Genomic DNA, 25,803 nt, shown 5'->3' on the forward strand with positions numbered 1-25,803 from the left:
CTTTGGGGAGGACTACATGAGCTGGTGAGATGGGAAGTGTTCAGAACAGTCTCTGACACACAGTAAGTGCCGTGTAAGAGTCAGCTATTTTTTAAGAGACTTGGGAGTCACGTCAAGGGGCTGAGAGCAATGCGAGCCCAGTCAGGGTTCTAACTGGAGGAGTGATGAGGCAAGCTTCAGGAGGACTTGGCAAGTAATGGAAAAAGAACCACGCCCCCCACCCCCCCACCCCCCACCAAGTCATGGGGTATTTTTGTTTCCTCAACCATGGGCCAGGAACTTGGATTTCAGTCCTGGCTCTGCTGCCAGCTCTCAGGGACCAGGGCTCCTTTCTTCTGCAGGAAGGAGCTAATCCTCCCTGTGAGAATCAGCTGAGATATGGATATGGAAACCCTACCCAAGACAAGGCTCAACTCTATTGAGGGAGGCACTGAACTGAGGCTCAAGATGAGTCAAAAGCTTTGGTTCTAGCTGGGCACGGTGGCTCATACTTGTAACTCCCGCACTTTGGGAGGCTGAGGCAGGGGGATCCCTTAGGTCAGGAGTTCGAGACCAGCCTCACCAACATGGTGAAACTCCTGTTTCTACTAAAAACACAAAAATTAGCAGGGTGTGGTGGTGGGTGCCTGTAATCCCAGTCACTCAGGAGGCTGAGGCAGGAGAACTGCTTGAACCTGGGAGGCAAGGTTGCAGTGAGCCCAACCTGGGCGACAGAGTAAAACTCCATCTAAAAAAAAAAAAAAAAAAAAGCCTTGGTTCTGTCTGGTACTAGCTTTATTGCTTTAAGCAAGAAATATACCATCTCTGCCATACTTTCCTCATCCATAAAATGGGAATGGCAACACAAACATTCCAGCAGCATTGAAGGGCTCCAATGAGGCAATGAGGATGGCCCTGCTGGGCATGCCTGCACAGCTACCATGGAGGTGCTGAAAAGTCTGGTTCATTAAACTCTGTGGGCACATTGGGCAAACCTCTTGTGCTCTTTGGGTTTGAGTTTTGTCCCTTCACATCCACCCCCAATAAGTTGGACAATCTAATCATCTCAGGAACTGGGCTGGCCTCATCTCCCTTATGAGTCTGCTGTATATGCCCAGTGTTATGCACCAGCTGATTCGGTTTTTGTTGCAGCTCATATTCATCGATCTGGTGGCTGCAGGTCTACTGCCTCAGCTCGGGAACCTGAAGAAATCTAAGTATAGACAGATTTTTTTTTTTTTTCCCTCCGCAATAGCTTCCTGTCTCTGCAACACCAGCAGGCCTCTCGACTGCCACCTACTGGCTCTACAGACTTCTTTGACCTTTCTCTTCTGGCTGATGGAACTTGCTGCTTGGTCTTCATCTGCAGACACTATAATTAATTTCAAAACACACTCCCTTGTTACGACAACAGACCCCCTCCTGCCCCTCCCCGCATCCTCATCATCCTCTAAGCTAACGTCTCCAGCCTGCAGCCTCCTGGCTAGTGCTTTCCTCTTTATGGCATTTAACTACTTTTGACTTGAAAGTGTTGAGCTTAACTGTCTTGTTCCCGGGGGAAAAGATGGCCAGGTTAAACATAAGGGGATACAGATACCGTAGGGTAATTTTGCCGGTGGAAACTCTCGTTTACATAGGCAGGAGGTAGGTCAGACGCTCCCAGACACAGCTGGGGGAAATGTTTCCACCTAGTTAAGACCCTAATCTCATTAAGACGACTGACTAAGCTTTTAACTCTCATCTGAACTGGAGTAAAAAGGTCTTCAGCTGGGGCTTCTGTAGGCAAAGAAAACAGTTGAGCTATAAAGTGGGCCTGTGCAATCAGCCATTTAGCAGGAATCTATGGATGAATCTCCACTACCACAGACCCTCATCAATGAACACTGACAAGCCGGAGGGCTGTCGTGCAACTCACACATACCGTTCTTTCAAAACAACAGACTTCAGACTGCTAACAACCCAGTTAGGGCCAAGCTTCACAGTGCTTTCTCAGAGTAACAGCGGTGGTCCCTGGTCTACTGAGACAAGTGCCTTATATCTCATCTCCATTCCTTTCCAGTGAGGAAGAGGAGGCTTGCGGACCTGACTGGGCCCATCATTCCCAAGTGTCGGAGTGGTGTCTAGTGTGCGGTGGTGGAGACCATGCCTTTGAACTGGACATGTTCTACTGATGACCTGTGCTCTGCAGGGGAAACCGGAAGGCAAAACGCCAGCAGCACGAAACCCTTTTGTGGTTCAGTTCTTTATGCACTAAGGTTTTAGGTTGACTAGTGGTTGTAGTTGAAAATTTTATAAAATATCGTTAATGTGAAGTTTTTCTTTAGTCTCAGAAGTTCAGTCTGGTTATTATTTAAAGAATAGAAGCCCCCAAACCAGCAGATCTTACTGAAGATGATGATGTTACAGTAGCAGCGACTTAGCCCCAGGAGCCCAATTTCAGTGGCCTTGCTGTGTGGTGTTTCAAGTACATTTAAAATATGTAACACGTAAATGGCATACTCTTCCATATGCTTTAGAAGTATTATGAAACACTTTATTACAAATTTGTCTTAGCTATTAGCAAACAAAACAGATTATCGTTCTTTATTAACCCTCCTTAGAATTATAAAAACCTCAAGATTAAAGTTACCAAATTGATTAATGGATCAAGACACAATTTTCCCCTCAGGACAGATACACAGACTGAAGCCACAGAACTCTGCCAGGAATCAAAGAACCTGAGATTCCTTTTGCTGGATATGAGGAAATGATTGATAGGGAAAAAAACCAATGGTGAAATTTCAAGTTTCAAAAATGAACCTTTCATTACCAAGCCCAGGCAACAAACGTGTCCCTGAGTGTTCTTTAAGAACATTTGGGATTTATGTACAATTTAATACTGGAGTTAGAAGTTTTTCCTTATTGAATGCCAACCTTATGATGGATGTAAAAATCTATGGCCAAATACTTGAAAACACCTTTCTATGTTGCACAGTGGGCAAATGGCTTATGTCAGGTAAGACACTAGAAGGATAAATTTCCAGTCCAACATGGCCATGGTATTTAGTAATGGTCCAGCTTAGCGACTTTGGCTGCCGATCTCATCACTTATTAGACAAATCACTGCTGATCTTATGCCTGTGTATTAAGCCTCTGCAGGACAATGGTGAAGAAAACCTAGATATCAAAGAATTAGGAAATCCTGGCCAAACCACCCCAAGATGATTATACTGAAATGTATTTATTAGTATTCTGCCAGATCCCTTTGTAACATCATGTGCGTCTCTTGGGATCCAGCAAAAGTGTTAAGCCACAATGCCCTTGTGCCTTTTAATATACCACAGTGCCAGTTAAACTAGTATTTTTGTTGGTTGCTTTTGGGAGTTATTTTCATTAGTGATTTCAGCAAATCTCATGATAAAGGACAAGGCCAAGAACTGCAAGCACTGAGCAGAGAGGCTGGTGATGAAAAGGCAAAGGCCTGCGCACTGAACCACAAGGCAGTGGGCAGTACAGGTTAGCTGGAGGTGGGGCCAGGGCCTCAGCACTATGGAAGTGTCCACTGAGGCTGCACATGGCCCGGGAGTGGGTTGCAGGGACAACCATTCCCACTTGGCTTCTCCTTAAAATACAATTGCAGCTGCATTATGCATCGCTGAAAACTGCAATATAATATTAAATCTGTTGGTCTATGTATGGCTGTGTATGTGTTTCTTGGGCCCTGTGTGACAGGAACGTGTACCTAGCACACTGGCCAGAAGACTGGGCAGCCACCATGGCAGTGCTGGATGACCTCACTAAGAATGTGTCATATATTCCAGGTGCTGATCTACAAACTGTGGCTCAAATGTCATCAAGCTTATATGAAGCTCCCAAAGAGAACATTTAAAAGCTAACAGAGTGAGTGCTGGGGAAAGCAGAGCTATTAGAGGAAATGTCTCACAGAAACCAAACCAAAAAAAAATGAAGAAGGCAACATCTTTAAGGCCACCTCTATCTCTATCAGATAAGCTGTTGGTCTACACCATGGGCTGGCAAACTTTTCTGTAAAAGGCCAGACAGTAAACATTTCAGATTTCACAGGCCACATAGTCTCTGTTGCAACTACTCAATTCTGCCGTAGATCATACATAAAGGAATGAGTGTGGCTGTGCCAATAAACTGTACAGTTGACCCCTGAACAATATGGGTTTGAACTGCATGGCTGAACTTATATAGATTTTTTTCAACCATGCAGGTTGAAAATACAGTACTGATGGGATGCGAAATCTGCATACATGGAGGACTGATTTATCAGATACACGGGTTCTGCAGGACCCACTGTGGAACTTGAGTATGCAAGAGTTTTGGCATACTCGGGTGTTCTTGTAACATCCTCCATGTATACAAAAGAATGGTTATATCTACAAAAGCAGGAGGTTAGCCCAATGCCACAGCCTGCAGATGTCCTCAGGCTATCAGAGGAGAAACTGGTTAAGGGAAGATGGCAGATTACCTAAGTGGCTTGTTTTAGGAGGCCACTCCCAGGGCCATAGCTTTCACGTCTGCCACCGGGGTAGAAGGTCTGCTGACAAGGGCAATGACTAACAGCTCCGCTGCATGGCAGAGAAAGGGCATGCTGTGGCCACCAGGCACGGGCTGTATCCCTCAGCAGCGTTGGGATCCCACGCAGCTCACCTTTTTTCTGTGCTTTAGCATCATCCATATCAGAATGTCTCAGGTAAGTGGTAGAAAATGTGACTCCTTCTCCCCTCCCACTGTGAAGTGCAGAGAGCTGCCATGGTGACAGTGGCCAGCACTGAAGTTCCTGATTTCTATTTCTGCAGCCTTGCTATTCTTTCTGTATATGGTCACCCCAAACCTACTTCTATCAAGGGCCTGGGAAAATGCCAAAGGTGCTGCTCACACAAGCCGTGGCCCATCCTCAGCAGCATCAGGCCCTGGCTCTGGGCCCACAGGCTGTCGCACATGCTGCGAGAGTTCCATAGGTATACGTGGCCGTCGGGCTGTGCACTCGCATTCCTCTTTGAAGCTGTCTTGCGTAGGGCCTGAAGCCTTCCTGCTCCCTTTGTTTTGACATGTGACACAACAGGCTGTGAATCCTTGTCCTTGACAGGCAGGGCAGGTCAAAATGAGCTGGCGGCACTGGGGAGTAGAGCAGAGTTTATACTGGTCCCACCGGGCTCCACAGTATGAACATTCTGGGGAAGAAGGAAAGCCCTCATTATAAACACATGCATTCACTCACATGTAGACAGGCATTCCTCCCCTTAGCTGGCCAGAAGCTAAGATATCCGGGGAAGGTTTCCAAATAGGTTTTTGCTTCTGTCTTCTAGCAACAACAACCAACCACCACCCAAACCACCTGGCTTATTCTTTGGGAGATTACTTCGGGGAACTGTCTGCTTCCGGTATTTCCTTTTTTTTTCTTTTTCCCATTAGAGAACAGGTGGTGACTAGATGGTAATCAAAGTTTCTCTCTCTCACCAGCTATTCCAAAGCTGGCCAACCACCTCCCAAACCCCCTTGTTAAGTGATCTTTTCCCCTTTGATCATTCTCTTTTCCTGTGGGGACAACACACCTAAATTCAGGCGATAACCCACCTACAATGAACATCTGCAGTCCACACCCCTCTCCCCCAGGACTGCATCTCTCCTGCAGTTGTTAGGACACTTGACCATCTGCTTCCTAAAATTCACACCATCTTGTTCTCCACCTGTTTTTCCCTGATGACCTCCTGTTACCATTGATAACATCATTCTTCCTCATCTTTCCTTATCTTGCTTATCTAAGCTACCTTTGAGCCTTTTCTTTCTCCTTCACACTCACATGCAGGTACCCATCGAGTCCAGCCAATATAACCCCTGTAAAATCAAATCTACTCTTTCTACTTGTTTAGAATTTATACCCCATCTAGCTCCAAAACAGATCTGAAGTAGTGATCAGTAAGAGACTACAAAACCACTTAAGTGAAAATAAATGCTTAGCTAATTTAAAAATTTTTTTGTAGACATGGGGTCTCACTATGTTGCCCAGGCTTGTCTCAAACTCCAGGGCTCAAGTGATCCTCCCACCTTAGCTTCCCAAAGTGCTGCGATTACAGTCATGAGCTTCTCTGCCTGACCTAGAAAAACATTTTTAAATGCATAAAATATGTAAGTTTCCAAAGGAAACCAACTATATACAAATACAAAATATCAAAGTATTTTTCAAAATCTGTGATATATATATATATAGTAAGATGTGTCATTAACACATTATGTATCAATTCTTAGTGGTGGGTCTAATAAACTATTTCCATTTTGAAGCAGTGATATAAATACTATTTTGAGATATCTGAGGCAACTGTAACATATGAAAGTATTGTGAATCTTACTGAAGACAAAGTCACAGGTAGGTTAATACAACTGGTTTTGTTGCCTACATTCATAACTGAAGGAAATGCTTCATTTTAGCGAGGAGTTATTGAAAACAAAGATAGAATTATTTTCCCATCCAAATTCGCAGAATCCTTAAAATCTATATACCAATTCCAGGTTAAGAGCCCTGAAATAGCCCAGTAGTCCAGCTTTTGGCAGGCAGGCAGACAGGCAGGCAGGCATGGCAGGTGAGATGATCCCCACGTTAAAGAGCTTGTCCAGCTAGCAATGGTGAGGCCAGGATCCCAACACAGGCCTCCTGACTCCTGGGCTAGGGTTCTCTCTGCTCCACTGCTGGGAAAATGGTGGCACAATGTACTTACTTTCCCAGCTTATTCAGTGCTCAGTAATGAGCACTGGCCTGTCTTCCCTGTGTCATTTTTCTAGAATGGTGACTGGTAATATGCTTCATTTCAGTTTGGGCTCTGAGCTTGCGCTGACCTACCTGACACCACATCACTGTTGTAGGACAGAGCATAGCGTTCATCAAAAACAAACAACTTCCCTTTGTAAAAGCCATCTGGAAACTCTTCCAGGTACTTGTGGATGCCACCCTTGAGTTGGAACACCTCCTTGCACACTCCCTAGGTGTGGAAAAACAACAGGAAATCTGAAGAGCCAAGCAGAGACCTGTTAAGATGCTCCACGGAGAAGTGGAGCATGGCGAGGAGTGTTGACGTGGAGGACTCATGGCAGCTGCTATCAGTCAGGGGCTACTGGCTCCCCCTGCAGGACACTGAGGAATTGCTGACCAAGGGGTTAAGTAAGGCACCAACTGGACAGATCTTGCCTCCTAGGGGGATGGGTGATGACAGCAGGCAGGGCTTTCACCCTTTAGATCCTGGGAAGCCCAACTATTTCTGCTGCCCCCTAAATATAGGAAGACACCTGTTGGGACATGTAATGTTACTGAATTTGCTCTTCTCAGGATCAAGCAAAAGGATTAGGAAATGGGAGATGTTAACTAATCTCTCCCTTTTACATTTGACGAGTCTCTAAGACTGTTAAGTGTTTTTCACGTCTTGAGATTAAAGACCCTCAGATTTTGTACTTATAAAATCCATGCTGGAGCCATAGAAGGGGTGAATGCATGCTTTGGCTGCCTGGGGTGGGGAGGTACTGGGGGCAGTGGACAGCTCCACACAGGCTGCTGATGGAGCCGCCTCCTTCACCACCATGCCCACAGTGGCCTGGGGTGGTGGCTCACCTTGGCTTTGAGGTAGGCTGAACCCCGCTCACAGCGGATGCCCCCGGTGCAGTACATCAGCACCCTCTTCTCTCTGAAAAGTTCTAGATTTTTGTCAACGTAGCTAGGGAAGTAACTGAATTTCCTGATGTCTGGTGCTAAGCAGCCTTGAAATCGTCCCTGTAACACAGGAACAGCAAAAGGAAAATTATCAGAAAAACATGCTTGGTAGGAGCAAGGTTCTTTTTGTGCCCAACAAACCCCACTTTGGCAAAGAAGCCCCTGCTAGTTGCTAATCTCATCCCCACTCTTGACCTTTCAATTTCAAGATCTGAATTTCAAACCAAGGCTGGTGAGCTATGGGTCACCTTCCCAGGGTCCTCAGGGGAACTGGAGAGGCTGCCCAAAGGCAACTTTGCAAGATCCTAGATCCATGTCAAAGGCAGGCTCATGGTCAAGAAGTATATTATGTGCCAAGATGTCTTTAATTCATATTTTCTTAGACTCTCTCATCAGATTCTGAGTTTAAGGGCTTGCATTTCTCTGAAGCTACTAGTACTCGGAGGAGATCCATGTGGCCACAGGTAGGCACACACAAGGTCCCCTTGGGAAATATATCACACTGTGGGAATGGTGAGATGTACCAATTCAGAGAACTTAATTCTGGCTCTTACTTACTATTTTGCTTTCATAGAAGTTTCTGCAATCAAGAAGGATAGTATCACTTTGTTCTTGATTTGCCTGAGATAAAAACTTTGCTACTTCTTTATGAAATTCACCTGGGGATAAATGGACTCCTAAAACCAAACCAAAAAATTATGTTAAAGACAAAACAAAAAACCCAAAACCCAATCACAACTGGCCCAGCCTCACTTACATGTTGCTTAGTTTCTTTCCACCCAAACCTCTTCATGATTACAGCTGTCTGAAAAGAACACTATTTGATGATCATGATGAAATAATTTAGTAATTCCAGGTATCCTCAATCGCCATCTTCCTAAAATGAGGGCTAAGGAGACTTGGTAGTTTAGAAATGACTAGGCAAAGAAGTGTGCATCCTCATACTTGGCCTAACCCTAGTGATAAAAACCAGGTAACTGAGATCTAAATTGCCATGTGAATTTGCTGGTCCATTGTATGGTCACTAGTAGGTCAGGAAACGGCTGCCGTTCTATTGTCACTGTGCATGGAGGAGCTGGGCATATATGTGGCTCACTATAGGCTGTGTAAACTGTTCTATATCAAGGTCAAACCCACGTTGAAGGCTAAGAACCCTGACACAGGCAGGTGTAAGCATAAAGTTATGGAAAAATGTTGGAATATATACATTTTTAATGCAAAAGGGCAAGAAGAATGTCTCTAAGTGTGTGTACATGAGTAAAAGAAAAGGGCAAGAGGAGGAGACACAGAAATGACATATGAGAAAGAAAGTAAAGGAGAGAAAAAGCCAGGAAAGCCTGGGAGGTGGGGAGCTAGGGGAGGAATAGCAGGGGGTGGGAGGATTGGGGAGGGATAGCATTAGGGGAAATACCTTATGTAGATGATGGGGTGATGGATGGAGCAAACCACCACCATGGCTTGTGTATACCTATGTAACAAACCTACATGATCTGCACATGTACCCCAGAACTTAAAGTATAATAAATAAATTTTTTAAAAATACAAGGAGAAGCCTGGGCAACATAGCGAGACTATGTCTCTACAAAACAAATTTTAAAATTAGCTGGCCATGGTGGTGTGTGCCTACAATCTCAGCTACTTTGGAGGCTGAGGCAAGAGGATTCCTTGAGCCAAGGAGATCAAGGCTACAGTGAGCTATGATCACATCACTGTACTCCAGCCTGGGCAATAGAGCAAGGCCCCGTCTCAAAAATATATATACAAAGGGACTAAAAAAAGAGAACCGCAGTCTCCTGGGGCTCTTTGCCTTGTAACTCTCTAGGATAGAAGTATTCCCCTATCTTTGGGAGTCCAGACATCCCAGTAGATTGCGAGGAACTTTTGGTGAATCTGCATTGTGAGGTAGCCATGCCTCATCATTGCCAGGGGCTCTGGTGACTCAGTTACCCACCACCCATGATAAAGCTTTACAGCACCAAAGGAGCTTCATTCCTCTTAGAGAGGAACCCCAACAACCAATGAAACTGCTCCACACCAAGGAGAGATGAGGGCCCAGAGCCAGGCCAAGGAATCTGGATTAGTACCTGACTTATGGTTATAGACTAACTAGATATTTGATAATATATTAAGGAATTAGTTAAAATGTTTTAAGATGTGATATAGTTTTACGTCTTTTTGAACAAATTTTTATCTTTTAGCGGTATCTACTAAAAATATTTACAAATGAAATGGGCTGACATTGGGATTCCTTTCAAAAAATAATCCAAGATGGGAGAAAGGATGGGGTATGGGTGAGAGCTGGCCATGAATCAGTTAACTGCTAAAGCTGTATGACAGGTACATAGAATTTCACTATACTATTTTTTCTACTTTTTTTTTAATGTTTAAAATTTTTCATAGTAAAAAGGACAATAAAACCCCCCAAAAACGTGCCAAACAAATGTCTTTCAACCATTTACCATGGAGAAGATGGGGAAAGAACATTCTAGAGCACAGTGAAAACTGCTTTAGTGTTGAAAGCAACTTGGTTCCTGTAGCAAAAGGTCTGCGTGCTCTATTCTGCTGATGAACTGTTTACAAGTAATAATTACACTCTTCCCAAACTGCTATCTTTGGAAAGAGAAACAACTACTTGCTAAACCATCACCAAGAAGAAGAATAAGATATGTCACTCTAAGAGGTGAGTCTTCAATTACCTCAGCACCACAGAGAAACAAGTCTAAGCACCCAAGCGTTAGCCACCCCACAGCTGCTTTAGAGAGAACTCATGACTCCTGCTGATCACATTGCCCAGCTTTCTTATTTGTCTCTCTATTAAGCTTTGTCCCTGTGAATTAAAGCACAATCTTCTAAAAGCAAGCATACCAGGCTTCTTGTAGGAGATCTTATTGGGGCTGATGCCCATGGGCACAATTTCTTCAAATACACCAACACGCAATTCTGGAAAACAGTGAGCTCCTCCTTTGCTGGTCTAGCCAATGAAAAACAAAACAGAATACAGTCTTCCTGTCCCATCTCCAGGTATAAGAAAAGTGCCAGTAGAAGAATAATGGTCTATTTTGTAATAACGATAGCTGAAGCCTTAAAAAACTTCTGGTTAGGGCCCAGAATATTCTAGATAATTCAACATTAATAAATACTTATTGCATACCTGCCATGTGAAGGAATGTTAAGGTGAAAAGGTGTTTCTTTAGGTATAATCATTTAATTATACAACAGAAACGCCGCCAAGCAATTCTCACGTGTGATTATGCCCAGCTTTCGTTCTTTTCCTATCACTGCCAGTATGAACACTAGCAAGGCACTTCCCATCACCTTATCACTTATTATGACTAAGTATAAAGTCACTCAAACAATGTCAAACAATGTAGCCCACCTGGGAGAGCAACGGCTTTATTCCCCCATGTGGTGTGAAGTGTTAATCATACTATTCCAGATTTACTAAAAACACTGTGATGTGCTGACCAGCCTGGTGGTCTCTCAAGTGAGCTAATCTGTCCAAGTCTATTAGAGTCCCAGATTGCATGAGCTATAACATCCTTATTTTATAAGAAGGGATACTGAGGTCTAGAGAGGGCATTAGCTGGTCCAAGATGACATGGTGACTCAATGGAAGAATGGGGACAAGCATGCTCCTTCTATTGCACTGTCTCATAACCTAAAGGGAAAAGCATATTTAAAGGGGAAAGGGGACCAGTAATCTCACATCTGTAATCTCAGCACTATGGGAGATTGAGACAGGAGAATTGCTTGAACCCAAGAGTTCAAGACCAGCCTGAACAACATAGTGAGACCCCATCTCTACAAAAATTTAAAAATTAGCCAGACATGGTGGTGCCCGCCTATGGTCCTAGCTACATGGGAGGATCACCTGAGTCCAGGGAAGTCGAGGCTGCAGTGAGCTGTGATCACGCCACTGCACTCCAGCCTGGGTGACACAGTGAGACTCTGTCAAAAAACATAACAAAACAACCCCCCCCACCCAAATCCCAAAAAACACACAAAAAATAAAGGGGAAAGGGTATTTACTTGGCACTGCTTATTTCTCTACTTTGAACTCCTCTTCAATAACACGCACTGAGGCAGAAGCTGATGGCTCTAGATCCATTTTATTTTCATTTCCTCTTACCTTAAAATCGTCTTTACTCAGATCATCCTTAAACAATGGGAAGGAAAGCATGACTTCCACATAGAGTCTGGTAGCCAGTTTGCTTCCACCAACTGTCCCATTGATTCCTTCTGTAGCAATTCGAATCTGAGACAAGACGGTAAGAAAGAGAACACAGACTGTTCTTAGCTTAGTTATCTTTCTAAGGAAGAACAATAGACTCATTTGTGTCAATGAATTTAACAGGAAAAGCAGAGATGCAGCTGAGGACACCAAAGTGCTATTGACAAAGATATCTGTGTTTTTTTATTTTAAACTTTTAAGTTCAGGGGTACAAGTGCAGGTTTGCTCTGTAGGTAAAATTGTGTCATCGGGGTTTGTTGTGAAGATTATTTTTCTACCTGGGCATTAAGCTTAGTACCCCTTAGTTATGTTTCCTGATCCTCTCTCTCCTCCCATCCTCTACCCTCCAAAAGACCCCAGTGTTTGTTGTTCCCCTCTATGTGCCCATGTGTTCTCATCATTTAGCTCCCACTTATAAGTGAAAATATGCAGTATTTGGTTTTCTGTTCCTGTATTAATTTGCTAAGGGTAATGGCCTCCAGCTCCATCCATGTCTCTACAAAGGACATGATTTTGTTCTTTTTTATAGCTGTATAGTATTCCCACATTTTCTTTATCCAGTACATTTTCTTTATCCAGTTTATCACTGATGGGCATTTAGGGTGATTCCATGTCTTTGCTACTGCAAACAGTGCTTCAATGAACATATGTGTGCATATGTCTTTATAACAGAACAATTTATTTTATATTCTTCTGGTTACATACCCAGTAATGGGATTACTGGGTTGAATGGTATCTCCATCTTTAGGTCTTTGAGGAACCACCACATTGTCTTCCTCAATGGTTGAGCTAATTTATACTCCTACTTACAGTATATAAGCATTTCATTTTCTCCATAACCTCACCAGCATCTGTTAGTGTTTGACTTTTTAATAATACCATTCTGACTGGTGTGAGATGGATACCTGTTTGTTTTTTAAGACAGAGTCTTGGTCTGTTGCCCAGGCTGGAGTACAGTGGCACAGCTCACTGCAACCTCCACCTCCTGTGTTCAAGCAATTCTCCTAGCTCAGACTCCCAAGTAGCTGGGATTACAGGCATGTACCACCAAGCCCGGCTAATTTTTGTATTTTCAACAGAGACAGTTTCACCATGTTGGCCAGGCTGGTCTTGAACTCCTGGCCTCAAGTGATCTACCCACCTTGGTCTGCCAAAGTGCTGGGATTACAGGAATAAGCCATTGCACCCAGCTGGATATCTGTATTTTTCTAAAATGGCATAGCCTACAGTTAAGATGAACTATTTTGTTTCATGTGTGCTGAACAAGAGAATGTGAATAAAACTCCTGGAAAGCCCATTTCCTATGGAGCTACGATGGTCCAACAGCCAAAAAAGTGAATTCTGAGCTTAATCTAAATCCAGGTAGCATAACAGAGTCCTCTACAGAGGTCAGCAGATCTAGGATCAAGATTAAGCTCTGCCACTAACTTGCATTTAGCTGTGAGAAAGTTAATTGACTTCTCTGAACCCTTATTTCTTTATGTGGATAAATAGGGAACTAAAGAGCACCAGAAATGAAAAGAACTGCTGAGGAGATACTATCCAAATCCTAAAGCACAGAGCACATCTGAGAGCAGAGAGTATGTGTGAGCATGTATCTCTGCATGGTGTTTGGAGGACAGTCCACCACTGCAAACCCATCCACTAGAATACAAGTTCTGCGTAGGTATGTGTGTTTTGCTCACTAGTATATCCCCCAGAACAGTGCCTGCCACATAGTAGGCCCTCAGTACATATTTGCTGAATAAATGAATGTGCATCCATATCTGGGGCTCTTTGGTATCTCGAACCCTGATTCTCTTTGAAATGCTCCCCTGGTTAGGGGACATTAGAGCCTGGGGTAAGGCCCTGCCTTAAGGGACAATGCTCTGGGTGCCCTGCAGAGTTGGTTGTTTTGGTACTACAAAATCCTGTGGATGAGTTTAAAGATGGTTCTCCAAAGAAAAGTGCTAGCAAGCACAGCACATGTGGCATCATGGCAATTTCTGGAAAAGCAGATGATTTAATTCAAGGTCCTATATTGTTCTAGTCATGTAACACCAATATCTACCAGTACTTTATAATTCAAAAATGTTTAATGGCTGCCCTTTTCAGGGTCCAGAGAAGGCACTTGGGTTGATGCCTCACTTGATCAATTCTTTAGGTTATGGATATAAAACAAGATTCATGGCACAAGCCAATGACAACTCACTGGTAGTGGTATACAATTTAAAACTTTGAAAGTTAACACAAAAGACACAGACATACAGATGTGTGAAATGTAATCAGGAATATTTTAGAAAAATAAAACCAAAAAAATAAAAACCATCAATAACCCTACATGCCTAGACAATTTTACTAACATTTTGGTATACACAACCTTCCATCTTTATACACACACTTCTGGTTTTGGCATGAACATGCATCCATTCCTTCATTCTATATTCTCCAAATATCTTCTGAGGATCTGCTATATGCTAAGCTCTGTTCTAGTACTGAGAATATATCAATTAATTAAGATCAAAGTTCCTGTCCTCCTGAAGGTTATAAATGAAGATTATACTTTCAGGTAGTAATAAATTCTTTGAAAAGCAGAAAGGGATAGAACGTGATGAGGTCTGGAGAGGACTACTTCAGACTAGAGCTCTAAGGAGACAGTATGTGAGCAGAGATCTGAAGTAGGGCATGTGCCATGTGAAAGTGCAGGGGATGAGCACTCTAGAGAGGAAGGAAACAGCAAATGTCAACACCCTGAGCTGGTAAATGACCCTGGCACGTTCTAGGAAAATTAAGAAGCAACTTGGAATCACACCCTCTATGTACTGTAAAACGTTTTTCCAGTTAATATATCATGAATATTTCCCTATACCAGGGAAGAGCAAATTATCCTTGTTTTCCATATAGTTTTAGTCAACCAGAGCCATACAATTCTTTCAAATATTATCTATAGTTACGCACATGGTATAACAATATTGAATAGTTTTTTTTGCAAAGCCTAAAATATCTACTATCTGGTTCTTCAAGAAAAAGTTTGCTGACTCCTGGTTTATGCCAGTAAATATTCTTTAAAAAATACCATGTTAATAGCTAGTATTCTACTTAAATTCCCAAAAGAATTTCCCTAACTTCTAAACACTCAACAGTGATTCTTTTTTATAATGAGCACAGCATTTGCAATCCAAGGTCGGCAGGCAAGATGAACCGAGTGGAGGAGGGAGTGGCGGAGGAGGTGTTACCTTGCCTGTGAGGTGCAGGTGCTGACACAGAGCTGTCTGCCAGGCACAGATCCAGTGGGGATCCTCCAGGTCACGGTAGCAGTAATAAAGGAGCACCTCCCCTTCTTCACTGCCCTGGCCACTATAAAATGCAAAGAGCATTTGAGTCACTGGCATAAAGAAGTCACAATTCATAAAGCACACCCAGGCAGTCTGAGGGAAGGCTAAGATGAAGACACTCATGCCTGCCTTTGCTCTGATTATTGTTCTCCTGAAATGAAAAGCAATTTCCTTTTATATTTGCTGTACAGAAGACGGTATCTATACCGAACTTACTTGACAAAAAGTGAGTTTACTTGGATCCCTCATTTAATGGTCATATCCAAGAGACAGGTATTAGTAACTCCAATTCATAGAAAAGTTAGAAATTTGGTTGCATTCTGGCTTATCCTCTCACATAAGGAAGGATCTGTATGAATCATCATACAAAAAAGTTTCACTTCCATTTTTTCTTATATTTATTTAATTTTTAATTTTTTTTTTTATTTTTCCCCCTATGGTATTTCAGGATCACTTCCATTTTTTCTTATAACCCTCTTTCTATGATGCAGGTTATTATTATCATCCCCATTTTACAGCTGAATAAACTGAGGCCAATTCCTCCCAAATGAGATGGCCAGAAAGTGATAGCAAGGACCTGAACGCCAGTCTTCTGACATCAGAATCTATGCTCTTTCCCTACTGCACTGTGCTGTCTTATACTAACTAGCTGTGAAACCTGGACTTTTCATCACTTCTGGGCCTTAGTTTCCTCATCTGTAAAATCAGAGAATGGGGCCGGGCGCGGTGGCTCAAGCCTGTAATCCCAGCACTTTGGGAGGCCGAGGCGGGTGGATCACGAGGTCAAGAGATCGAGACCATCCTGGTCAACACGGTGAAACCCCGTCTCTACTAAAAATACAAAAAATTAGCTGGGCATGGTGGCGCGTGCCTGTAATCCCAGCTACTCAGGAGGCTGAGGCAGGAGAATTGCCTGAACCCAGGAGACGGAGGTTGCGGTGAGCCGAGATGGCGCCATTGCATTCCAGCCTGGGTAACAAGAGCGAAACTCCATCCCAAAAAAAAAAAAAAAAAAAAAAAAAAAATCAGAGATTGGAAATAAATTATATTTTCCAAAGCGTGTTATGAAGCTGCTCTATAAAGTCACGTTTGGAAACCCTGTAGACAGCATCTCCCTCCTTAAGAATCACGGCAAAAGCCTCTTATCTATTAAAGGCTCTGAGAAGTCTTGCAGTAACAACAGTTTGATTGAGTGCTTCCCAAATTTGTCTTTCATACCCTCTTTTTCAATATCTTGTTAGCAGCCTCTAAAACTAGTGTTCCATGGAACCTTAGGGAATGCCACTATACAGGACAATTAAAGTCCTCTCCAGCTCTGGAGTCTGAGTGTCTCATCAACAGCCTCATCATATTTCAGGGCCTAGCCTCCTCCATGAAACCTTCTTGCCTATTTCAGATCCTATTTTCCTTTCTCTAAGCTCCTTTAACAAATTAGTCTCTGTATCATACAATTCAACAGGTAATTATATAACCTGTTTTGTATCATCTGCTAATTTGTCTCATGTGTCTTTTTCTTTGTTTCTCTAACCAGTAAGTAAATTCCCTGAAGTGTGGGGCCATAATGAAATGGAATGGCCACATCTGTGTAGCACACTATAGTTCACAAGTGCTCCTTCTATCACCATCCTATGTAATCCATTCTGCAGTACTGGGAGGAAGGCAAGGCACGGATTGTTACTCCAATTTTAGAGGTGAGGAAATGAAGGTATGGAAAATTTTAGTGAATAGCTCAAGTGTGACTCCTACTTCAATTTCCTTTCTAACTTTATGCTTTCCGATAAGCAAAGGGAATGTGGCACTGAGTCGTAATGACAAAAATTTATCAAATTTGGACTACAGTGGACCCATGAGCAACATGGGTTTGAACTGTGCAAGTCCACTTATTTGCAGATCTTTTTCTGCCTCTAGCACTCATGAGGCAACAAGACCAAAATCTCTTCCTCCTCAGCCTACTCAATGTAAGGGTGACAAGGGTCAAGATCTTTATGATGAGCCACTTCCACTGAAAGAATAGTAAATATATATTACAATTTTCTTTTTCTTACCCCAGGTCCGGGGCTGGAGTGTAGTGGTGTGATCTCGGCTCACTGCAACCTCCGCCTCCCAGGTTCAAACGATTCTCCTGCCTCAGCCTCCTGAGTAGCTGGGATAACAGGCACCTGCCACTACACCCAGCTAATTTTTTATAGAGACGGGGTTTTACCATGTTGGCCAGGCTGGTCTCGAACTCCTGACCTCGTGATTTGCCTGCCTTGGCCTCCCAAAGTGCTGGGATTACAGGCATGAGCCACCACACGTGGCCCATGTCTGGCTATTTTCACTCAGCCTAAGGATTTTCTCATTTACCTATATATGTTCTTGCATATTAGCAGTTTATGGCATTTTATTGTCGTGCAGTATTCTTATGTGACTATACCAGTTTATGCATTCTCTTGTTGATGGATAATTATAGTTGTTTCCAGTTTTTTGTTACTATGAATGCAACTGCTATGAGCATTCTTGTATAAGGCTTTCTGTGGACATGTTTTTATTGCTGTTGGTATTATACCCAGGCATGGGCCACAGGGACGATGCATGTTTAAGAAGCTGCCAAACACTTTTCCAAAGTGGTTGTGCCATATTATGTTGCCTCCAGCAGTGACTGGGTGTTCCAGTTGTTCTACATCCTCATTCACATTTGACAGAGTTAGTCTTTCTCACTTTGGCCATTTTAATTGGTGAACTGTCGTATCCCACTGTGGTTGGAAAAATACTTTAAATCAAACCAAAATACAGAATGAAAATCTTACCTTATCAGCTCATCAGGGTTAAAGCAGGTTATATCAGGGAGCCAAGCAGACACTTCATGGCTATGTGGAAGGCATTCTTTTAGAGGGTTCTTTTTATCTGCAGACAAAAGACTCTTTGAGGTGCTCAATGTCACAGCCAGTTGCTTTAAAATAGAAGCTGTCTGGTGATAAACTTCATCAACATGTTGTGTTGCCACATGTCTATGGATGCTGGTTTGGTCTCTGAATAGTTGCTGACAGCATTTCCACAATTTTTCTTTACATTCAAAACTCCTTTTTGTTGGAACTTCTTTGGTTTTGACAAAAAGAGCAAAGGCCTGTAATTAGATTACAAATACAAACACTGTTAAATAACCTTAAGTTTATGGCCAATAGAAGTCTCAGTGAGATTCCTTATATTATCTTTCCGCAGGGGTTTCCAGTTTTATGTCCCATTATGCTATACGATTCTCTGAGGAGTAACACTTCTCTTATTAGTAAGCTTTAGAAGAGACTATTAGAGAAATTAAGACTAGGCTTTATATTAAGGAGGTTAAATAACTCTCAGCATCATAATTTTATTCTCAGGAATTAGTCACAGTGGAATATACATAATACAGTTTGGCCTAAGATATTACAAATAACACTATCAGTTATTTTCAAAAGGAAAATGGAAAGTAAATTATGGGGTATGCTTACCATGGAATATTAAGCAGCCAGTTTTAAGTTATATGGAAAAATATTTATGATATAATAATGTTAAGTGAAAAAAATTGGATAAAATTTGCTTATGCAATATAATCTCAACCACATTAAAAAGTACATTGAAAAAGACTGGGAAGAAATGTACCAAAATGTTTTCTTTCCTGGAAAATAATATTACTGTTTTTATAAAAATTACTTATGCTATTGTAAAACAAACAGAAAATTCTCTTAACCAGTTAACAACTGATGAACATTTAGATTGTTTCTACTATTTCTAATTATAAGCAATACTGAATGAGCTTCCATGCATCCATCTTTCTATATCTTTAACCATCTATATAGAGTATCTAAAATAAAAATTGCGGGGTCAAAAAGCATGAAATGTTAATCTGTAATAGTGACTTCCCGGAAAAATGTGCCAATTTATACTCTAACCAGAAAAGCATGTGGGTACCATTTTATCCACAGCCTTACTAAGTACTTTTTATCATCAATATTTTGATAATACTTTTTATCATCAATATTTTTAATGTTGGTCCAAATAAAAGGCAAAAGAAATGCTATTTTTTAAATGACTTTGTTTAGTAGTAATGTTGAATACTTTTTCCTATTTATTTTTTTTTTTCTGGCTTGCCCGTTCACATCTGTTGACTATTTTTCCATTATGGCATTCATCTTTTTACTGATGTGTAAGTGTTTTTAGTGATCTTTTGTTGATCATAGTTACAAACTTTTTCTTCACTTGTCATTTGGTTTTCAACTTTGTTTATAGTGTTTTTTGACCTGGGAGGGGGGAATGAAATCTAACCCATCTGTCTAGGATCCACCCTCCTCAAGTACTCCACCATGACTATTCCAGGGCCACACCTTGCCTATGATTCCCTTTTGCCTGAGATGGAATTCACATCACTGGTTAATGTCCCTGACTAGATCTTACCTTGAGCTGGAGAGCAACCTTGATAAAGCTACTTTCAAATGTATCTGCATTAACCATACATACATAATCATGAAACATTCATAGGAATTCTACCTTTTTCTTTGCAAACGAGTATTTTTTCTTCGTACTGCCATCTAACTCTGCTTTGAGGCTGCTGCTGGGATTAATAAGACTTGTATCTTTTAAATCCAGGTCAGAAAATCTTAAAATGCAGGTCTCCAGGTCATCTCCTTGGTCTGGTGAAGTGGAAGAAGGCATCTGGTTTGGTTGGAACAGTGAGGCAGAGATTCCTTTCAGTTAAATACCTCCTAGAATATAAATAAGAAACAGCCATGCTAGTCTTTGATTACTTCTTAAATATGAAGCTAATCAATCATGCAAATCAGCATGGGCAAAGTAGCCCAAGCTATCCATTCATTCACTTACTAAATCGATAGTATTTACTTAACAACGACTCTAAGTCAAGCACTATTCTATGCACTGGGTATACAGCAGTAAACAAAAGAGAAAAAGTTTCTGCCTGCTTAGAGTTTACATTCCAGTGGGGTCAAGTAAACAAGTGGATAAACTGATTTTTTATTTTTAAAATCAGATGGTGAAAAGGTTATGAAGAATAATCAGCAGGGTAAGGAGGCAGTGATGGAGGAGCCCTTTGAACACAGAGAGTAGGAAAAGCCTTTCTGCGGTAATAGCATTCAGGCAGAGACCTGAATTAGGGAGTAAGCCAGGCAGACATTAGGGTAAATAATAACAGAAAAGCATCAGGTACAACCCAAATCAATCAAGCTGTGTGCCAGCACCTTCAGTTATAAACACTTTCTTCTTTTTGCCCCCTAATTTCAGAGCTGTGCAAATTTCCTTCTTTAGAAGAAATAATTACCAAGAGAGCCCCACTGTAATGAGCCAGAAGAAAGGTCAAAATCGCTACTGTGGCTAAATCTCATCAAAATGGACACACTACAACCATCATACTGCATTGGTTCTTTTGTAAAGCAAAGGTTACAGGCAACAAGCACTAAGAGGCACACTGAGAAAAAGCATGGGCTTTGGTTTGTGGTGCAGCAGTTTGCCGAGCATGTGAACATGGGCAAGCTACTTAAGGTTTCTGAGTTCTAAATCTCTCATGTGGAAATTGGGCATGGCAGTATCTACACTGCAGTACTGTACTGTGGACTGGAAAGAAATAATATATAGTGTCTGGCACATACTAAGGTTCAGTGAATGGTAATATTTTAATTTAATTTAATGCTGTACTTTAAATTTAACATTAAAAATTTCTTTAAAATTTAGCTGTGACAGATTATATTTTCCAAAAATGGCTCCAGCAGTATTTCTGATCCATGTCCCTAAGCCTAGGTGGATTTGTTAACTGCTCCCAAAAATAAAGTGTGATGGAAGCAATGCTGTATGACTGAGGTTGGGCCCTCAAAAGGATACGCTAGCACTGGCTCTCATTCTGAGATGCTCACTCTGAGGGGACCAACCACTGTGCTGTGAGTAAGCCAATCCAACACATGCAAAGACCACACCCAGAAAACCAGGTGGAGGAGAACAGAGGCCTCTAGTTGATGGCCAGCATCAACCACCAGACCCTTCGGATTTCAGACTGGCCTCTGAGCTGAGAGCAGAGACAAGGTATCCCTTGTGCTCTATCCAGATTTCTGCCCCAAAGCATAACAAATGGTTATTTCATGTTACTAGTGAACTGGCAAAGTTAGTATCTTGAGGATAATATTGAAGGAGGCAATACTGAGGCAGACACTCTTGGTTCTGAAAATAGTAACATGCAGAGAGGTCCTAAGCTCCACAAGAGGGAGCAGAAAAAGTGCACCACTAAGAATGAGAAAAAGGAAGGTGTGAGACACTGGTGAAGAACTTTGCCGATTCACAACTCTGCCTATGGGGTACCTCAACCAGGTGAAGGCAAACGAGGAGCAGTTTATGAGTTGGGGAACACCCGCTGCTTAAAAATGCTGGATGGGATTGATGGAGACTAAACACACACAGACACACACACACGCACCACCAACTTTCTTATAAAGGACCTTTGTTTCTTGGATTCATAAACTAAGATGTCACTTGCACCATATAAAATGCATTTGAATCAGCTAAGTGGTGCTTTCATGGAACTCAAAATGAGGTTTGTTATAGGGGTAAGGCAAGGTAATACAGATTTATTAAACCCAAATTCTACTTGTATTTGAAAGTGAAAGAGATTGGGTGAAGAAATACTACCTTCTTTAGCATCTCTTTCCTTTCTCATGAAAATGTCTTTCATATAAAGTTCCACTGAAAAGAGTACATTTCTGTCTCTACACAAATCTGTAGGCTTTCCAGGCAGAAGACAAATAAGTAGAAGAATCTCATTCAACACACTTCCTCCATGCTCAAAGCTGTTTTATTGTAAAGGTAGAAAAAGTGTGTATATCATTTCCAAATTAAAATTCATTCAGCAAATATTTATGGAGGGTCTTCTAGGTTCTGGGCATTGTTCTAGAAACAGAGAACTTATTTACCTATAAGGGCAGTGCATTTGGGAGGTAACATGGTCAAAAGGAATTATTATCCAATCTGATCCCACCTCCAGCATCTTTCCCAATCTCCCTCTATATGACCTGATGGTTAAAGTGGTCTGTCCCAATATTTATGCTTTCAGCTGCTTTGTTTCCCTTGCTTTTTCATCTCTCCTCTTTCCCCCCCCCCAATATGCTTACTATGTATATCAAGACTGAGCTCAAGTGTCACCTTTCACTTATGTCTTGTCTGCTACCCCCATGCCACTGCTTCCTTTGAAGACCTGAAAAACTTAGTTTCCCTATACTCTAGGCTCATCTCTGACTATGCTCCCCATTCCCCATCATATTTCCCACTCTGGCCACACTGGACCATGCCCAGTTCCACAAATGAGCCATGTTCTTTCCTGACTCAAGGTCTCCACAGCTGAGTGTGGGTTACCTTTTCCACCACCCCAAAATGATCTCCCCATGCTTGACATCTTTTTTTAGTCTCACCGTATTTTGATTTATGTACACTGAACTGTTATTTTCAGCACCTCTGCTATGTGCCGGGCATGTGGAATAGTCCTGGGAATGCAGCTATAAACGAAACAGTTGACGTCCCTGCACTCTCGGAGCTTATATTCTGGTAAAGAGAGACATTAAGTAAGTAAGTAAGAAAAAAAACACGAAAATACCTGCTAGGGATAAGGGCCCCTGCTTCTCAGTTTCCTTTGCTGGATCTTCCTCATCACCCAACCTCTAAATGGAGTATGACTTTTTTTTTTTTTTTTTTTTTTTTTTTGAGACAGGATCTCGCTCTGTTGCCTAGGCTGGAGTACAGTGGCAGTCTTGGCTCACTGTAACCTTCGCCTCCTGGGTTCAGGTAATTCTTGTGCCTCAGCCACCCAAGAAGCTGGAATTACAGACATGCACCACCACACCAGGCTAATTTGTGTATTTTTAGTAGAGACAGGGTTTCACCATGTTGGCTACACTGGTCTCAAACTCCTGGCCTCAAGTGACCCACCCCCTTCAGCCTCCCAAACTGCTGGGATCACAGGCATGAGCCACTGTGCCAGCTCTATCTATACTTACCCCATAGGTGATCTCATCTACTTCCAAGGACTTAAAACTATATTTGCCTCAAAATAATTAGGAGAAAGGAGGTAATATCGATGAAACCAAACTACCCATGAGTTAAGAATTACTGAAGTTGATGATGAGTACATGGGGATTCATCATATAATTTTCTCTACTTCTATAAATATTTGCCTACTCCTTATTTTCTCACACTATCATTTACTTGTTCAGAAAATTCTATCAGCTTTGCTTTTTTTTTCTTTGAGAAGGAGTCTCATTCTGTCCCCAGGCTAGAGTGCCGTGGCGTGATCTTGGCTCACTGCAACCTCCACCTCCCAGGTTCAAGCGATTTTTCTGCCTGCCTCAGTTCCTGAGTAGCTGGGACTACAGGTGCATGCCACCATGCCCAGCTAATTTTTGTATTTTTTTAGGCGAGATGGGGTTTCACTGTGTTGGCCAGAATGGTCTCAATCTTGCAACCTTGTGATCCACCCACCCCGGCCTCTTGAAGTGCTGGGATTGCAGGCGTGAGCCACTGTGCCAGGCCAGCTTTGCTTTTGAAGCACAATCCAATCAGATCACTTTGCAACACCATCTTTACTACCACCCTAGTTCAAGCTACCATCATTTGTAGCTTGAATTATTGTAACAGTCAAAATATCTTCCTCCTATGGGAGCCAGAGAGGTAACTATTAAAAAATAAGTCAGATTGGCCCTGCACAGTGGCTTATGCCTGTAATCCCAGCACTTTGGGAGGCCGGGGGGTGGGGGTGGGGTCACTTGAGGCCAGGAGTTCAAGATCAGCCTGGCCAACATGGTGAAACCCTGTTTCTACTAAATATACACAAATTAGCCTGGTGTGGTGGTGCATGTCTGTAATTCCAGCTACTTGGGTGGCTGAGGCATGAGAATTGTTTGAACCCAGGACGCAGAGGTTACAATAAGCCAAGACTGTGCCACTGCACACTCCAGCCTGGGCAATAGGGTGAGACCCTGTCTCCGAAAAAAAAAAAAAAACATAGTCCAAAGACTTCTCAATTTACTCGGATAATGTCCAAAGTCCTTACAGAGCACCTTCCCCCTACCTCTCTGATCTTATCTACTACTCTCCCGTTGCTCATTACCTATGATGGCACTATTTGTGGCTATTCCTGAATGGGTCATTAGAATTTCAGCGCCAAGAGAGCAGGGGTTTTCCTTTGTTCACCTCTACATCCTCAGCATTCAGAACTCTGCCTGGCACCTAGGAGGTGCTAAAAGCTAATAAATACAATATTCGTTGAATGAAATAAAACAGTGATTGGGTAACCAAAGAAGCCCTCACTAAGGACCTGATAATTGAGTTGAGACCTAAGTGACCAAGAGCCAGTCAGGCGCAGATTTAGAACCAGAGACCTTCAGGTTAAAGAAATAGTATAAGTTCCTAAAATGAGAACAAGTTGACTTATTGGAAGAACAGAAAGAGTGGTTGGAGCACGGTTAGGAGAGGTAGAACCCCACAGGCCATGGTATGGAGTTTGCAATGGAAAATCATAGGACACTTTTTTTTTTTTTTTTTATAAGACAGGGTCTCACTTTGCCACCCAGGCTTGAGTACAGTGGTGCAATCACGACTTACTTCATTCTCGACCTCTTGGGTTCAAGGGATCCTCCCACTTCGGCCCCCTACTCTCCCCCTGAGTAACTGGGACTACAGACGCTAAACACTAGGGCCGGCTATTTTTTTTTTTTTTCTTTGTAAAGACGGGGTTCGCATAGTTGCCCAGGTGGGTCTTGAACTCCTGGGCTCAAGAGTTCCGCCCGCCTCGGCCTTCCAAAATGTTGGGATTACAGGCGTTAGCTACCGCGCCCGGCCTTCACAGGAGTCTTTTAAACAAAGCAGTAACACGATCTGATTCTGGATTTGTGTTGAAAGCAGAGCACGCAGGGTTTACAAATAATTATGTAAAAAGTGAGGGAGAAGAACTAAGAAAGACTCTCTAAACTTTTGGATTAAGCAGCCGATCGATCACGTCATTTACTGAAATAAGACTGAGAGAGAATTAGGCCAGGAGAATGAAATTTCAGATGGCCATTGACAAAGCAGTTAGATAAGCCAGTATGGTGCTCAGAAAGACATCAGAGGAAGGAATGTTCACACACAGGCATATAGACACCCAATAATCCTTGAAGACAGATGACTAAAGCAATCATTTGTTCCTTCTTAAGCAAACACTTAGGTAAAATGATGGCCAGCCGGCAAGCCAGGAGCAGCAGGTAGCAGCAGGCTCGCGTCAGGACCGGCCTTTCCATCCCAGGGGGCGGCACGTGCGGCACCGCCTCCCGCCCAGGCCCCACCCCGTGTGCAGAGCTTAGCCCAACCTCTCCGCCCACTTTTCCCAAGGCGGCAAAAAACGGAAAGTGGGAGTAGATGAGCACATACCCGCCAGTCCTGATCCTTTCTTAGGTCTCTTTTCCCTGCACCATCTCCGCCTAGCAATTGTCACTGCTCACTGCCCTCGAGCCCAGCCCCCGCCGCATGTTTGGGTAGAAAAGCTCGCTCGTGACGTCACCAAGCTCCGGAAGTCTCCTGGACGTCGGCGCAAG

The 25,803-nt window shown here is 42.6% G+C and overlaps 2 protein-coding genes across 7 annotated transcripts in view; one reads left to right on the plus strand and one right to left on the minus strand.

Annotated features, from left to right (window-relative positions):
- The window catches only part of TMOD1 (tropomodulin 1), a 91,381-nt gene extending 87,727 nt beyond the window's left edge, over nucleotides 1-3,654 (plus strand). The window contains exons 10-11 of one of the 2 annotated variants that reach the window (XM_032240145.1): nucleotides 1,132-1,196; nucleotides 2,039-2,302. In XM_032240145.1, coding sequence (XP_032096036.1) covers nucleotides 1,132-1,196 — 65 coding nt within the window. In that variant the 3' untranslated portion in view covers nucleotides 2,039-2,302. Of the gene's footprint in view, nucleotides 1-1,131; nucleotides 1,197-2,038 lie in introns of both variants that reach the window. The other variant, XM_032240146.1, reaches the window with a different exon arrangement.
- Nucleotides 2,491-25,783, minus strand: TSTD2 (thiosulfate sulfurtransferase like domain containing 2). Of its 5 annotated transcripts, none has more exons than XM_032240143.1 (12): nucleotides 25,640-25,777; nucleotides 23,714-23,885; nucleotides 22,692-22,780; nucleotides 19,733-19,947; nucleotides 18,019-18,335; nucleotides 15,131-15,251; nucleotides 11,814-11,939; nucleotides 10,550-10,655; nucleotides 8,243-8,361; nucleotides 7,586-7,744; nucleotides 6,824-6,962; nucleotides 2,495-5,159 (listed from the first exon to the last, which is right to left on the minus strand). In XM_032240143.1, the coding sequence occupies exons 4-12, from the start codon at nucleotides 19,895-19,897 to the stop codon at nucleotides 4,861-4,863; spliced, it is 1,551 nt and encodes a 516-aa protein (XP_032096034.1). In that variant the 5' UTR covers nucleotides 19,898-19,947; nucleotides 22,692-22,780; nucleotides 23,714-23,885; nucleotides 25,640-25,777; the 3' UTR covers nucleotides 2,495-4,860. The 5 variants fall into 5 exon arrangements, with proteins under 5 accessions (XP_032096032.1, XP_032096034.1, XP_032096030.1 ...); XM_032240139.1 differs by having other exon boundaries at nucleotides 22,651-22,780; nucleotides 25,640-25,776; XM_032240142.1 differs by lacking the exon at nucleotides 23,714-23,885 and having other exon boundaries at nucleotides 22,651-22,780; nucleotides 25,640-25,776.
- Between the last annotated feature and the right edge of the window lie 20 nt (nucleotides 25,784-25,803).

Source organism: Sapajus apella, unplaced genomic scaffold (assembly GCF_009761245.1).
Source record: "Sapajus apella isolate SASKATOON/1434 unplaced genomic scaffold, GSC_monkey_1.0 scaffold46, whole genome shotgun sequence".
Lineage (NCBI taxonomy): Eukaryota > Metazoa > Chordata > Mammalia > Primates > Cebidae > Sapajus > Sapajus apella.

Coding starts and splice junctions, on each gene's coding strand:
- TSTD2 (XM_032240141.1), bottom strand. CDS start 19,897: ATGCCTTCTTCCACTTCACCAGACCAAGGAGATGACCTGGAGACCTGC. Junction 18,336..19,732: donor ACTCGTTTGCAAAGAAAAAG/GTAGAATTCCTA, acceptor ATCTAATTACAG/GCCTTTGCTCTTTTTGTCAA. Junction 6,963..7,585: donor CAGCCTACCTCAAAGCCAAG/GTGAGCCACCAC, acceptor TTCCACACCTAG/GGAGTGTGCAAGGAGGTGTT.